General features: G+C 39.4%; 1 protein-coding gene and 1 long non-coding RNA gene across 3 annotated transcripts; both read left to right on the forward strand.

Annotated features, from left to right (window-relative positions):
* Positions 1 to 48: 48 nt before the first annotated feature.
* On the forward strand, positions 49 to 12,711 carry LOC124257421 (endoribonuclease LACTB2-like). Its single transcript, XM_046691472.1, is given in 8 exon segments — positions 49 to 203; positions 1,019 to 1,182; positions 2,943 to 3,066; positions 3,573 to 3,675; positions 6,420 to 6,524; positions 6,526 to 6,645; positions 10,210 to 10,291; positions 11,793 to 12,711. Coding segments are annotated over 8 exon segments (879 nt in total). The 5' UTR covers positions 49 to 81; the 3' UTR covers positions 11,852 to 12,711.
* LOC124257422 lies at positions 5,098 to 5,957 on the forward strand. 2 transcript variants are annotated; one of them, XR_006893265.1, is made up of 4 exons: positions 5,098 to 5,186; positions 5,228 to 5,377; positions 5,539 to 5,606; positions 5,889 to 5,957. It is a non-coding gene; the product is annotated as an uncharacterized LOC124257422 (long non-coding RNA). The 2 variants fall into 2 exon arrangements; XR_006893266.1 differs by lacking the exon at positions 5,889 to 5,957 and having other exon boundaries at positions 5,098 to 5,200; positions 5,276 to 5,377; positions 5,573 to 5,625.
* Positions 12,712 to 13,742: the final 1,031 nt, after the last annotated feature.

The raw sequence follows: 13,742 nt of genomic DNA on the forward strand, positions 1-13,742 counted from the left end.
TTAATCAAAACGAAAAATCTCAGCATCGCATCCATAGATCTAATAATTCATGACAATCCTAAGGTCATGTGATTTAACAAAATGGCGGCTGTGTTGCCGAAGTTGGAACAACTTTCCCAGCGCGTTATTCGCATTCTGGGCTGTAATCCAGGAGGAGCACGTCTACAGGGAACTAACACATATCTCGTGGGAACTGGTCCCAAGTCAGTCATGGATAATCTTATAAATGACACTTGTGAAAAATATTCTTTGCCCCAGATACAGGCTTCAGTTCAGGCGGGTTAACCCGTTACTGGCGTTAGCCGTGGGACCAGTCCAAGGTGTGGCGAACACATTCTGTGTCGGTTTAAAATACGCTTTACGATGACGTAGGTTGAAGATGAGCCTACTCTCTAAAATTAGTCAGACAACCGGACTTTCAGCTTTGCAAATCTACCACTAGTACCAGACCAAATAAAATGTTGCGAGGCCAGAATTTTCTTGACTAACGAATAAAAGTTTGAAATGGGTAAACATAAGGACAGTATTGTTCTCAGAGAATAACAGTTACAGTGTCACTTTAGTAACTTCAACACATTGAAATTTTATTCATCAAATTCAATAAGTCTGATTATGGATGTAATACAGAAAATATTTCACTTGAATTATTCAGCGATTACGATGTGTTTAAGTTTTACGTTTGATTTACATTGAATAAGTTGTTATATATTGCAATGCACATTATCCAGAATGCACTTGTTATCAGGCTAACAATAACTGCAACATGATGTGGTTTCCGGTTGAGGAATATGTACTTGTATGCCATTCTCGGTACAGGCTACTGTTCTGTATTATCATGATTATGATTTAGGCTAGGATTCATTTCTGTATTCTGAAATGTACCCAGGGGTGCTTTCTGTGGTACCCGTGCCAACCACAACCTTTCATCTACAGTTACCATCATGCAATATCATGAGGGATTATTTATGGTTAACATAATGATCAGATCATATGTAAGAAATATGAAAATCCTTTTCAGAAAAATCTTGATTGATACGGGAGATGCTGATGTGCCTGAGTACATCACTCTTCTGAAGTCAACACTGTCGGATTATGCAGCATCCATACAGGAAATTGTGGTCACTCACTTTCACCCAGACCATGTGGGTGGTGTCAAGGACATTTGCAAGGATGTAATTCAGTGTAAGTCTTAGATTGTTGGTGTATCCCTGGGAACTTATACTATACTTGCAGGTATTTGTCATCAAAATGAGGCTTGATGTCACAGTTGATATCAATTCTGTGTCTGGATGAGAACCATGGTGAAAGGTTGATTAAAGATTTAATAAAGGTCAGTAGCCAACTACCCCACCAGTGTTTATTCTTGTGTTAGGAGGGGCGGTAGGGTAGCCTAGTGGTTAAAGCGTTTGCTCGTCACGCCGAAGACCCGGGTTCGATTCCCCACATGGGTACAGTGTGTGAGCTCATTTCTGGTGTCCCCTACCGTGATATTGCAGGAATATTGCTAAAAGTCGTATAAAACCATACTCACTCACTCACTCACTCACTCACTCACTCACTCACTCACTCACTCACTCACTCACCTCACTCACTCACCACTCACTCACTCACTCACTCACCTCACTCACCTCACTCACTCACTCGTGTGTTAGGACATTGAAGCAGTTGTAAAATCAGGCAGGTTCTCACTTTGTCTCAACTGCTGTTTTGTCAGTATAATCTGTGGTTATGAGTTGCTCATTGGCATGAGGTTGGAGTGTGGTTCACTGTCACATGAGTGCATTATTATGATGGAAGTTTTGATAGAAAGTTGTTATTAAATTGATGTATTGATACTGAAAGATGCATCATATCACATCCTTACTATGACGATGGGCATCATTTGAGACTTGTCTTGGATGATACATATGGTATCACTTCCTTAGTATGATGATGGGTATCATATCGATGCCTTACTAAGAGTATTGGGAATTGCTTGAAATCTCACAACTAATGATTGGTTTATTACCAACGAGCAATCATTGAAACAAATTGGTTTTGTCATTTTTCAGATTTTCAGGTTGTTATTAGTGTTGGGAATTGGTTAAAACTTCATAATTGATCATTGCTTCATTTCAACCGATCAATCATCGAAAATAATTGGTAAGCTTCATTTATGATTTTTTCCTGGTTATTTTGGTTAATGCAAAGAAAAAGAAGAAAAAACATGTAGTTCTTTGTTTTTTTTGGGCAAATTACACATCTTGAAAGGATTACCAGTATGTTAGGAACATAAAATTCCTGGAGTGTTTAAGATAAATTCAATCATGACTTGCAACAAGCTTGTAGTGGTTATGAAATGTAACTTACAAAACCAACCTTGTGAAAAATATTGTTAAGGCAAAAAGTGTTCCAGAATTATTCATGTTCGATTATGATTTTTGTTTTATTTAGAAACTGAGCAAATTGCATTTGCAAACTTCATCATGTTCATATCCAATGTAAACTGATGCAACTTGCTACTTTAAAGTGATGACTAATATATCATGAACATAAACTTCCTGAAGTCTTCAAGAAAGTCATGCCTCATGACTTTTCAGTAAGTGAAGTGAGCTTTCTAAGAATTAAACATGTTTTCAGGCCCTGACAACTTCTAAGATATGTTCCATCGTCAAGTGTTTCAAACACTAAAACAGTAGTTCCGAAATCGTTTGTGTTCAATTATGAGTAATTGTGATCGATTGTTTGGTCGTTTGGTCACTGCGATTAATCTTTGATTGTTTCAATTAATCAGAACACCACTACTTACTAGGATGATGCACATCACTTACTATGATAATGCGTATCTGGGCTTGTGGATAACCTGAGCCTGTGCTTGGAGTTTACATCTGTGATTTTGGGCACATAAAATCATGATGCCATACATAAATATACAATTTCAGTGGAAATACCTATATCCACAGCTGATGAGATTCCCAGGGTGTCTAAGATTAAGCGGGTGTCTTGTCCAGATGCTGACCTGGGGCACATCCCTTACAACTTCATCAGTGATAAACATATCTTCAAGACAGATGGAGCCACTCTTAGGTATACTGCTGCATCTGACACTGTAGAATCTTGAGTGAGATCTTGTCATTTCCGTGAATCAGATTACTAAAAATCATGAAAAAATATTTGCAAGCATGAGGACCAAAAGAAAAATGTGTCTCTTAATTAATAGATTGGTGGTCCATAATCCATGATGGTTCTGTGGCTGTATTTCAGGGTGGTATTGTATGGCAGTATCCCGTGAAGGTCCGGGTTAGAATTAATCTTCAGTAACCCATGCTTGTTGTAAGAGGCGAATTAACGGATCGGGTGGTCAGGCTTGCTGACTTGGTTGACACATGTCATTGTATCCCAGTTACGTAGATCAATGTTCATGCTGTTGATCACTGGATTGTCTGGTCCAGACTCGATTATTTACAGACCGCCACCATATAGCTGGAATATTGCTGAGTGCGGCGTAAAACTAAACTCACTCACTCACTCACTCACTATGGCAGTATTCCAATAACACAATCATGTGTCATAGTTATGTTTCTGTTTTTCAGGGCAATATACAATCCAGGGCACACTGATGATCATATGATCCTACTGCTAGAGGAAGAAAATGCAGTGTTCTCTGGGGACAGCATTTTGGGAGGAACAACAACAGTAAGGCCATAGACATGTCCTCAGTCTGACTCTAAGTAAACTTGGGCTCAGGATTATTTGTTAAACTGCTCTACTGAGTCTAACAAACCCTAGTAGAAGGTCGCGTCAGCTAACCTTTGAGTGACCTATGACCATTCAATGAAACATGAGATGGATGAATGGAATTAACCAATAAGACAGTTCTACTCTTTCAAAATTTCTTCCCCACTCACTCACTGATCTCTCAATAAATGAAAATCTGCATAAAACACATATATATGACCTGCAGTATATATGCTTAGGGGTTTCTGATGACATGGTTACTATTAGCTTAAAGTTCCGCAAGGTGACATCCTGAAATATTGACAAAAATGCTATTTTCAGCAATTGTTTTCTCACTCTTGTGAATAATGGCGTTCTCCATGTGTATCACTCGGAAGCGATCATGCGAAATATAGCATTCGAAAGCGTTCGAGTACAAACGTTTTTGAGGTAAAAGTTCAAACGGTATGTGCGAATGTAGCTTTGGCAAATGGCAATTTGGTAATCTGACCTTCTACTGGGGTTTGTTAGACACAGAATAGCAGTAACAAATAATACTGAGCCCAAGTTTAGGTTAGACTGGACATGCCCTGGCGTTTACATCAAATATGATGAAATTAAACATTGCAACAAATGAACAAGTACTTTTCCACATCAGTAAATGTAATCAGTAGCTCATAATGGATGTTAGAAATTGAAAGTATAAGGAAACAGGATTCTGACATCCATGGTTAACTGGTTAACTAGCCTGACAGTGACATTTCACACACTGCATGCAATACATGGTACCAATAATGGTGGCTGCCGCAAATACATGCAGGGTTCACAGGGTCTGCACTGTAACTTAGCTGTTGACATTCCAAAGCCAAAGAGTCCAAACCCTTGAAAATCTCTGGGTACGACTCCAGCAGTCCATGCTTGTTGTAAGAGGAGACTGTTGGGATTGGGTGGATTCATGTCATCACATCCCAACTGTGTAGAGGGATGCACATGATGTGATTTGATTATCTATGCTGTTAATGATGTTGATTATGATGAGTGCATCTGTCTTGATGTCCAGATTTGATATCTAACCTTGATCTGCTGTTAATGGATGATGATTATTGATGAGTGGTCATGTCTAGGTCCAGCAACAACAGACAAATCCAGACCATCAACCCGATCTTGGCATCCCTAAGGTGGATTATGCAAGCAAGATGTTGTGAACCTTGGATCTGTACTGTAGTAAAAGCTGGATGATAGAATGATCTCTTTGTCCAATACAAGGTAGATATGATGAAGTCTAGGTCCAACATACAAGGTAGATATGATGAAGTCTAGGTCCAACATGCAAGGTAGATATGATGAAGTCTAGGTCCAACATGCAAGGTAGATATGATGAAGTCTAGGTCCAACATGCAAGGTAGATATGATGAAGTCTAGGTCCAACATACAAGGTAGATATGATGAAGTCTAGGTCCAGCATACAAGGTAGATATGATGAAGTCTAGGTCCAGCATACAAGGTAGATATGATGATATGTGAAGTCTAGGTCCAACATGCAAGGTAGATATGATGAAGTCTAGGTCCAACATGCAAGGTAGATATGATGAAGTCTAGGTCCAGCATACAAGGTAGATATGATGAAGTCTAGGTCCAGCATGCAAGGTAGATATGATGAAGTCTAGGTCCAGCATACAAGGTAGATATGATGAATGATGTCTAGGGTCAAGGTAGCATGAAGTCAAGGTCCAGATAAGGTAGATGAAGTCTAGGTCCAACATACAAGGTAGATATGATGAAGTCTAGGGTCCAGCATCCAGTCTATGATGAAGGTCTATGTCCAGTCTAGGTCCATACAAGGTAGATATGATGAAGTCTAGGTCCAGCATACAAGGTAGATATGATGAAGTCTAGGTCCAACATACAAGGTAGATATGATGAAGTCTAGGTCCAACATGCAAGGTAGATATGATGAAGTCTAGGTCCAACATGCAAGGTAGATATGATGAAGGTCCAGGGTCCAAGTCTAGGTCCAACATGAAGGTAGATATGATGAAGTCTCCAAGGTAGATATGATGAAGTCTAGGTCCAACATGCAAGGTAGATATGATGAAGTCTAGGTCCAACATGCAAGGTAGATATGATGAAGTCTAGGTCCAACATGCAAGGTAGATATGATATGATGATGAAGTCTAGGTCCAACATGCAAGGTAGATATGATGAAGTCTAGGTCCAACATGCAAGGTAGATATGATGAAGTCTAGGTCCAACATGCAAGGTAGATATGATGAAGTCTAGGTCCAACATGCAAGGTAGATATGATGAAGTCTAGGTCCAACATGCAAGGTAGATATGATGAAGTCTAGGTCCAACATGCAAGGTAGATATGATGAAGTCTAGGTCCAGCATCCAAGGTAGATATGATGAACGTTAGGTCCAACATGCAAGGTAGATATGATGAAGTCTAGGTCCAGCATACAAGGTAGATATGATGAAGTCTAGGTCCAGCATACAAGGTAGATATGATGAAGTCTAGGTCCAGCATACAAGGTAGATATGATGAAGTCTAGGTCCAGCATCCAAGGTAGATATGATGAAGTCTAGGTCCAGCATCTAAGGTAGATATGATGAAGTGTTATGTCCTGATCTAGACCAGCTGCATGTTTGAATGTTGCATCTTGAGTGCCAAGTACATATTGGATCACATCTGTAAGAGCTAAGAATGTCAATGTATACTTCAGACAATCTCGGATCTGAGTCAGTACATGAAGTCTCTGCACGACATCCTTGACCTCGCACCAAGCACCATCTACCCAGGGCACGGCTACGTAATCACCGAACCCATGTGACCTCGTACGTTACTACATTCAACATCGCCAACAGAGAGAGGATCAGATTCTGGGGTATCTGGGGACACAAGCCCAGCTTGGCACTAGCATCATGGCCATTGTCAAGGCAATTTATGTTGTGAGTATTGGAATTACTTCAGAGGGAATTAATCAGTTGAAAGCACAGGCCCACGTGTGCCTTTGCGAGGATTAAAGATTTTGAAAAAATATATAATATTTGAGATGACCCCCGACTCGAAATGCCTTACAGCACAATACATTATGACAAGGCCGGACACTTCGGTGTACCCCACCCACCTGCTTTGCCGATCGCTACGCTACGATAGCATGCAATCGATTAAGACTTAATGTAAACATAATCATGGATGATTGGCCTAACGAGCACCACTCATGATACCTACCAATTCTTTATTGCCATTTCTGCAAGTCGATTGAAACTTGAATTTGACTCTTAACTAAACGATCTTGACACAAATGGATGACGATATGTCCGGACAAATGGGGATGTGGTCGAAGCATCCAGAAATAACGATAAAGAATTGACAAGGACAAGATTTTTTTTTTACCTATTTTTGTGTACAGAACAGTTTCTGTGGTATAGGGCATCAATGTGTTATTGAAATATGCATACACACAACCATGACATCTGAACTTTTACCAAGCATTAATGAATGTACACTTGTAATTTTGGTTAAATGTGCACATCAGAATGGACCAAACACACAGTTACATATATGTATTGAAAAATAAGTATCGAGATCTTCAAGTTGGTGGACTGGATGTATACTTAAGGAAAAGAGTAACTGTACATAACATAAAATTGCATAAAATAAAAGTTATTTGAAAAATAACCCTAAATAGACATCTAGCAAAGCACTTTGCATGAAATTTGATGTCACGTGGCACATGCACTTTGTGCACAATGAACTTTCTCATTTTTTGCATGCTTTTCGACGCCTGAATTTCACACACCTGATAATGAAAACTGAAGAAGGTTGATTGTTCTCTTGCCTCTGAATGTTGTAGAAAACACATTAATTTCAACCTAAACTACGAGTACGCCGTGCCATGGCTAACAGAAAATCAGCGTCTCCGCGCCGTAGGTATGCTGGAGACTTGGGAATGACCCAGAATGAAGTGGCCAGACATTTTGGTATCCATCAAAACACGATCTCTATGGGGACGTTTTTAACATAATGGGAACACAAGAGTTTTGCCTCAGACTGATTGTCCACTCATGATGTCACGTCAGCAAGTCAACCACATCTCTTCAAGGGCATGTCACCATGCCTAGTGTCAAATCATACAGACTTCGATATAATCCCATCTACAGTTAAACAGTGATTAAGGAAAACACCACAAATCATACTATTACCTTTTTGCATTAAAAAATGGCAAAACATCAAATAAGTAGTAGTGCAGTTAGTTCGTTCTAATACGAGAGCTAACAACGCAAATTCATCGACCAATCATTCGACCAGGCCGTGGTGTATTTGGACCAAACTCGAGTGATTGGATGAAATAACTGCTTTGTACCGTGCCCACATCCTGCATTCAAATTTCGAAATCTGCGCGGGATTTTTGAATTTAAATCATTCTGTTGGAGACTGCCACCATGTCTAGTCAGGAGTGGGATAATACTATAGACGACATTACACTGTCACAAATAGTTGACGAAATTGAAGGTGCTAAACTCTGGGATGATACAATTGATGACATCACTCTCTCACAAGCTGCCGTATAATGGAAACTAAATCTACCGTGTTAGAGGGATTGACCCAGTGTCAAAGTTGGGCAAATGTGCAACATTTACCAGAACTGTATTTTCAATAATTATTGAGTTCCAAAAATTGTCAAAGTACTTTAAAAATTAAGTGCTTCGTGGCTGATTCAAAGGTTTAATGATGTATTTGTCACTGTGTTTCTGATAAAGCTGTCATTATTTTCATTAAAAGAGTAAAACAAATGTTGGTTGTCTTTTGAGAAAGTTGACATCCATTTGAGGCAGACAGTAATGTTTGTTTAACGTAGGCGTGGCTAAAATTGCAAACAGCCAATCAGGGAGTTGCTGTCGAAGGCAGTTCAAAACCGTGGTGTAACTATACAATACACCACAGATCAAAGGCACCGCAGCCGGAGCATGGTGCAATGCACAGTTATTCCAGTAGTATATTAGTATAAAAAGTAAGTTTGACAATAATATTCTTAAGTTTGCCAAGTTTGTCTATCATATCCTTAAAGAAAGAGGTAATTATTAAATGTTTGCTAAGAAAAACTAGATAGTTCCTGTTTTCAATATACTTTTACCAGGCAACAATTTTATGAGAAACACCTATAATATTATGCCTATAATATTATGCCTATAATATTATTGCATTCGCTGCCATTATGTTGACTTGTAATCTGTACCAACATCTGATTACATATAAGTTTGTAGGGCTATAGTTAGTAAACGTAAGTGCAAACAGTCTTTTCAAAATAACCAAGTTGGTAACCACATATCCTTACATCCTTGTTGTCACCCGCCACAACGCGGAACGGGAGACTATGTATTCAGCGGCGTCCGTCCGTATGTTCCAAGTCTTGTTAACGCGACATCTCATGAACTGTTGTACCCCATGTCTTCAAATTTGGTGACAGCCTACATTGGGGGATTACGCAGACACCAGTCGATTTGAGTGACCTTGACCTTATTTTCAAGGTCACCACGTCACTTTGACCACTTTTCAAACTCTTGTTAACGAGATATTTCATGAACTGTGGAGATTCTTCAGATTTGGTGACAGCCTACATTGGGGGATTACCCAGACACCAGTCGATTTGGGTCACCTTGACTTATCTTCAAGGTCACCATTACACTTTGACTGCTTTTCAAACTTTTTTAAACGTGATATCTCATAAAACATTGCACCCAGTGTCTTCAATTATGTCGACAGCCTACATTGGGTGATGATGCAGACACCAGTCATTTCAGGCATCTTGTATATGTGACCAAAGAATAAAAAGTAGTAAATATAGATATTCCATTCTTTAACGGCAGGGGACATTGCCATATCAGTGGCAAACACTTGTTTGTTGTTAACATACTGTCACCAGACAATATTGTTTATTCAGCTTTCACCAGACAATGTTGTTTATTTAGCTTTCACCAGACAATATTGTTTATTTAGCTTTCACCAGACAATATTGTTTATTTAGCTTTCACCAGACAATATTGTTTATTTATCTTTCACCAGACAATATTGTTTATTTAGCTTTCACCAGACAGTATTGTTTATTTAGCTTTCACCAGACAATATTGTTTTTTTAGCTTTCACTAGACAATATTGTTTATTTAGCTTTCACCAGACAATATTGTTTATTTAGCTTTCACCAGACAATATTGTTTATTTAGCTTTCACCAGACAATGTTGTTTATTTAGCTTTCACCAGACAATATTGTTTATTTAGCTTTCATTTCCAAGTACCATTGGAGATGTGCCTATTGCATGAGCATTATTGCAATCTGAATTGTAACCTGTAAATTGGCCTCTGGCCTATTCAGAAATAAATTTAATTTGATATATTGGAATATGCACAATATTTATGTATGTGCAGCATGTATGAGTGTGTATATGTATGAAGGGGAGAAACTCGGGTGTACAGAACATGGCTGGGTGTACATGGTATCTACCTGTTACAGGACACTCCTGAGAATCTCCACATGGCAGCTGCAGGAAACGTGCTCCAGCAGCTAAAGAAACTCAAGGATGATAACAAAGTTGGTGAGTGTAGAAAAGTATCTGAGCCACATCAATAAGGAAATAAACATACCATGTGTTCAGTGTGGCGCAAGGTTACCTGTAGATCAAACACTGAACCTAATTTCTCATTGCACCTTGGAGTGGAATAGCATCTTGATCATGATGAGCATGGACTTGGACATGAACTCCAAATAATGAGGATATACTGATTATGATGAGGATGTACTGATTATGGTGAGGATGTACTGATTATAGTGAGGATGTACTGATTATGATGAGGATATACTGATTATGGTGAGGATGTACTGATTATGATGAGGATGTACTGATTATGGTGAGGATGTACTGATTATGATGAGGATGTACTGATTATGGTGAGGATGTACTGATTATGATGAGGATGTACTGATTATGGTGAGGATGTACTGATTATGATGAGGATGTACTGATTATAGTGAGGATGTACTGATTATGGTGAGGATGTACTGATTATGGTGAGGATATACTGATTATGATGAGGATGTACTGATTATGATGAGGATGTACTGATTATAGTGAGGATGTACTGATTATAGTGAGGATGTACTGATTATGATGAGGATGTACTGATTATGATGAGGATGTACTGATTATGGTGAGGATGTACTGATTATGATGATTATATGATGTACTGATTATGAGAGGATGTACTGATTATGATGAGGATGTACTGATTATGGTGAGGATGTACTGATTATGATGAGGATGTACTGATTATGATGAGGATGTACTGATTATGGTGAGGATGTACTGATTATGATTATAGTGAGGATGTACTGATTATGATGAGGATGTACTGATTATGATGAGGATGTACTGATTATAGTGAGGATGTACTGATTATAGTGAGGATGTACTGATTATGGTGAGGATGTACTGATTATGGTGAGGATGTACTGATTATAGTGAGGATGTACTGATTATGGTGAGGATGTACTGATTATGGTGAGGATGTACTGATTATAGTGAGGATGTACTGATTATGGTGAGGATGTACTGATTATAGTGAGGATGTACTGATTGTGGTGAGGATGTACTGATTGTGGTATGTACTGAGTATAGTGAGGATGTACTGATTATAGTGAGGATGTACTGATTGTGGTGAGGATGTACTGATTATAGTGAGGATGTACTCATTGTGAGGATGTACTGATTATAGTGAGGATGTACTGATTATAGTGAGGATGTACTGATTGTGGTGAGGATGTACTGATGTGTGGTGTACTGATTAATGAGGATGTACTGATTATAGTGAGGATGTACTGATTATAGTGAGGATGTACTGATTAATGAGGGATGTACTGATTATAGTGAGGATGTACTGATTATGGTGAGGATGTACTGATTATAGTGAGGATGTACTGATTATGGTGAGGATGTACTGATTATAGTGAGGATGTACTGATTATAGTGAGGATGTATTGGTGACAGTGATGGTGTATACATTGTGCCTGTTAAAATTGTTACATCTCTCATGTTTCAGAATGTACGGATGAGGAGAAAATGGTATGGAGGATAAAACAGAAAGAAACCAAATTATGACAACAATGATTGATGACTATAACATGTTTAATGAGATGTACGTCCTCAATCAAAACTACAAAATATCAGATTCCTGACGGAGTGATCACTGGATATCCGGTGCCTCTGCCTGTATGATCATGAACCAAGTGGACTTGTGAAGACATATGCTACAGCCAGTATATAATATTGTTTCTTGACATGATGTTGAAATGAGCAATGTGATACTGTACCTCATAAACAGATGAGATTTCGGTCTTTATTGTTGACAGTAGCAACTGTACCTGACCTGGCATGATCTCTAACCCAAATTACAATCATATTTTAATACTATGCAGAGTATTTTCAATGCAAAGCAGATATTGTGGCTGTAATGGACTTCAGCCTATCATGGCTGTCATGTTCACAGATCAGAAGACTGATTGCTGAGGTGTGAAGAGAGATGAAACCACAGGTGGGCTGGAGGCCTGTGCCCCTTAGCCATGCCAGATCTGCTAAGCTTTGGCTAGAATTACAGATCTGACCAAAATTATTGTCCTTGCTCTGTGAGCTAATATCTACTCTGAATTTTCACTAATAATCAGCTAACCAGCTGTGATATAACTGAAATGCTCTCTCTTCAAGGACAATATTGGAATAGCCAATGCTTGGCAATGTAACATTTAGTGTTCAGTTACTGGTTAACATATTCAATTACTGGTTTCATTACTAGACAAAATGGGGACTAATCGGCAACTATGTTACTATTGTAGCCAGTGAGGCAAGTAGATTGTTTGTAGTAGATTGTTAGTGTTTTATGTTTGCAGGAAATATCCAGACATCAAATGTCAATCAAAGTATCAATGTGTTCTTTTTCGATGAATAAAATTGTCAGATTATTATTAACGTTTTTGTTTTTTGTGTAACAGGAATATACAATGTATTGTCAAACCTTCAGAGGTCGTATCCACTGTGTTGGCTGAGTGTGTGTGTTGGCTTCATTGTCATGACAAAATGGGGGCTGTTGGATGAGTAGATTTTGTGGAACTTTTTGTTGAAATTTTCACCAGAGTTGATTATGATGCAATGATTCGTCACTGGGGCGCTTCAAATCCTGCCAGTAGTCAAATTAGTAATGTTTGTGAGGTGGGATTAAAATATAGAGCGTTTAGTTGAAATGGGATTTGATTGTAAAAGTAACATGTATTTGTGTTTGACTGAGAGTTCATAATAATGTAGTGCTGAGTGTGTGTATTAGCATCCCTAGGTTCCAAACGCACAGGATTGAATGTTTGTCTTTTGTACCCTGTGAACCCCTGCGTACAGGACTGAATGTGTGTCTCAGCACCTAGAGGACCCATGTGTACAGGACTGAATGTGTGCCTCAGCACCTGGAGGACCCATGTGTACAGGACTGAATGTGTGTCTCAGCACCTGGAGGACCCATGTGTACAGGGCTGAATGTGTGTCTCAACACCTGGAGGACCCATGTGTACAGGGCTGAATGTGTGTCTCAACACCTGGAGGACCCATGTGTACAGGGCTGAATGTGTGTCTCAGCACCTGGAGGACCCATGTGTACAGGACTGAATGTGTGTCTCAGCACCTGGAGGACCCATGTGTACAGGGCTGAATGTGTGTCTCAACACCTGGAGGACCCATGTGTACAGGGCTGAATGTGTGTCTCAACACCTGGAGGACCCATGTGTACAGGGCTGAATGTGTGTCTCAACACCTGGAGGACCCATTGGTACAGGGCTGAATGTGTGTCTCAGCACCTGGAGGACCCATGTGTACAGGGCTGAATGTGTGTCTCAACACCTGGAGGACCCATGTGTACAGGACTGAATGTGTGTCTCAGCACCTGGAGGACCCATTGGTACAGGGCTGAATGTGTGTCTCAGCACCTGGAGGACCCATTGGTACAGGGCTG

Source organism: Haliotis rubra, unplaced genomic scaffold, assembly GCF_003918875.1.
Source record: "Haliotis rubra isolate DU_JTF1 unplaced genomic scaffold, ASM391887v1 Scf66, whole genome shotgun sequence".
In the NCBI taxonomy this organism is placed as follows: Eukaryota; Metazoa; Mollusca; class Gastropoda; order Lepetellida; family Haliotidae; genus Haliotis; species Haliotis rubra.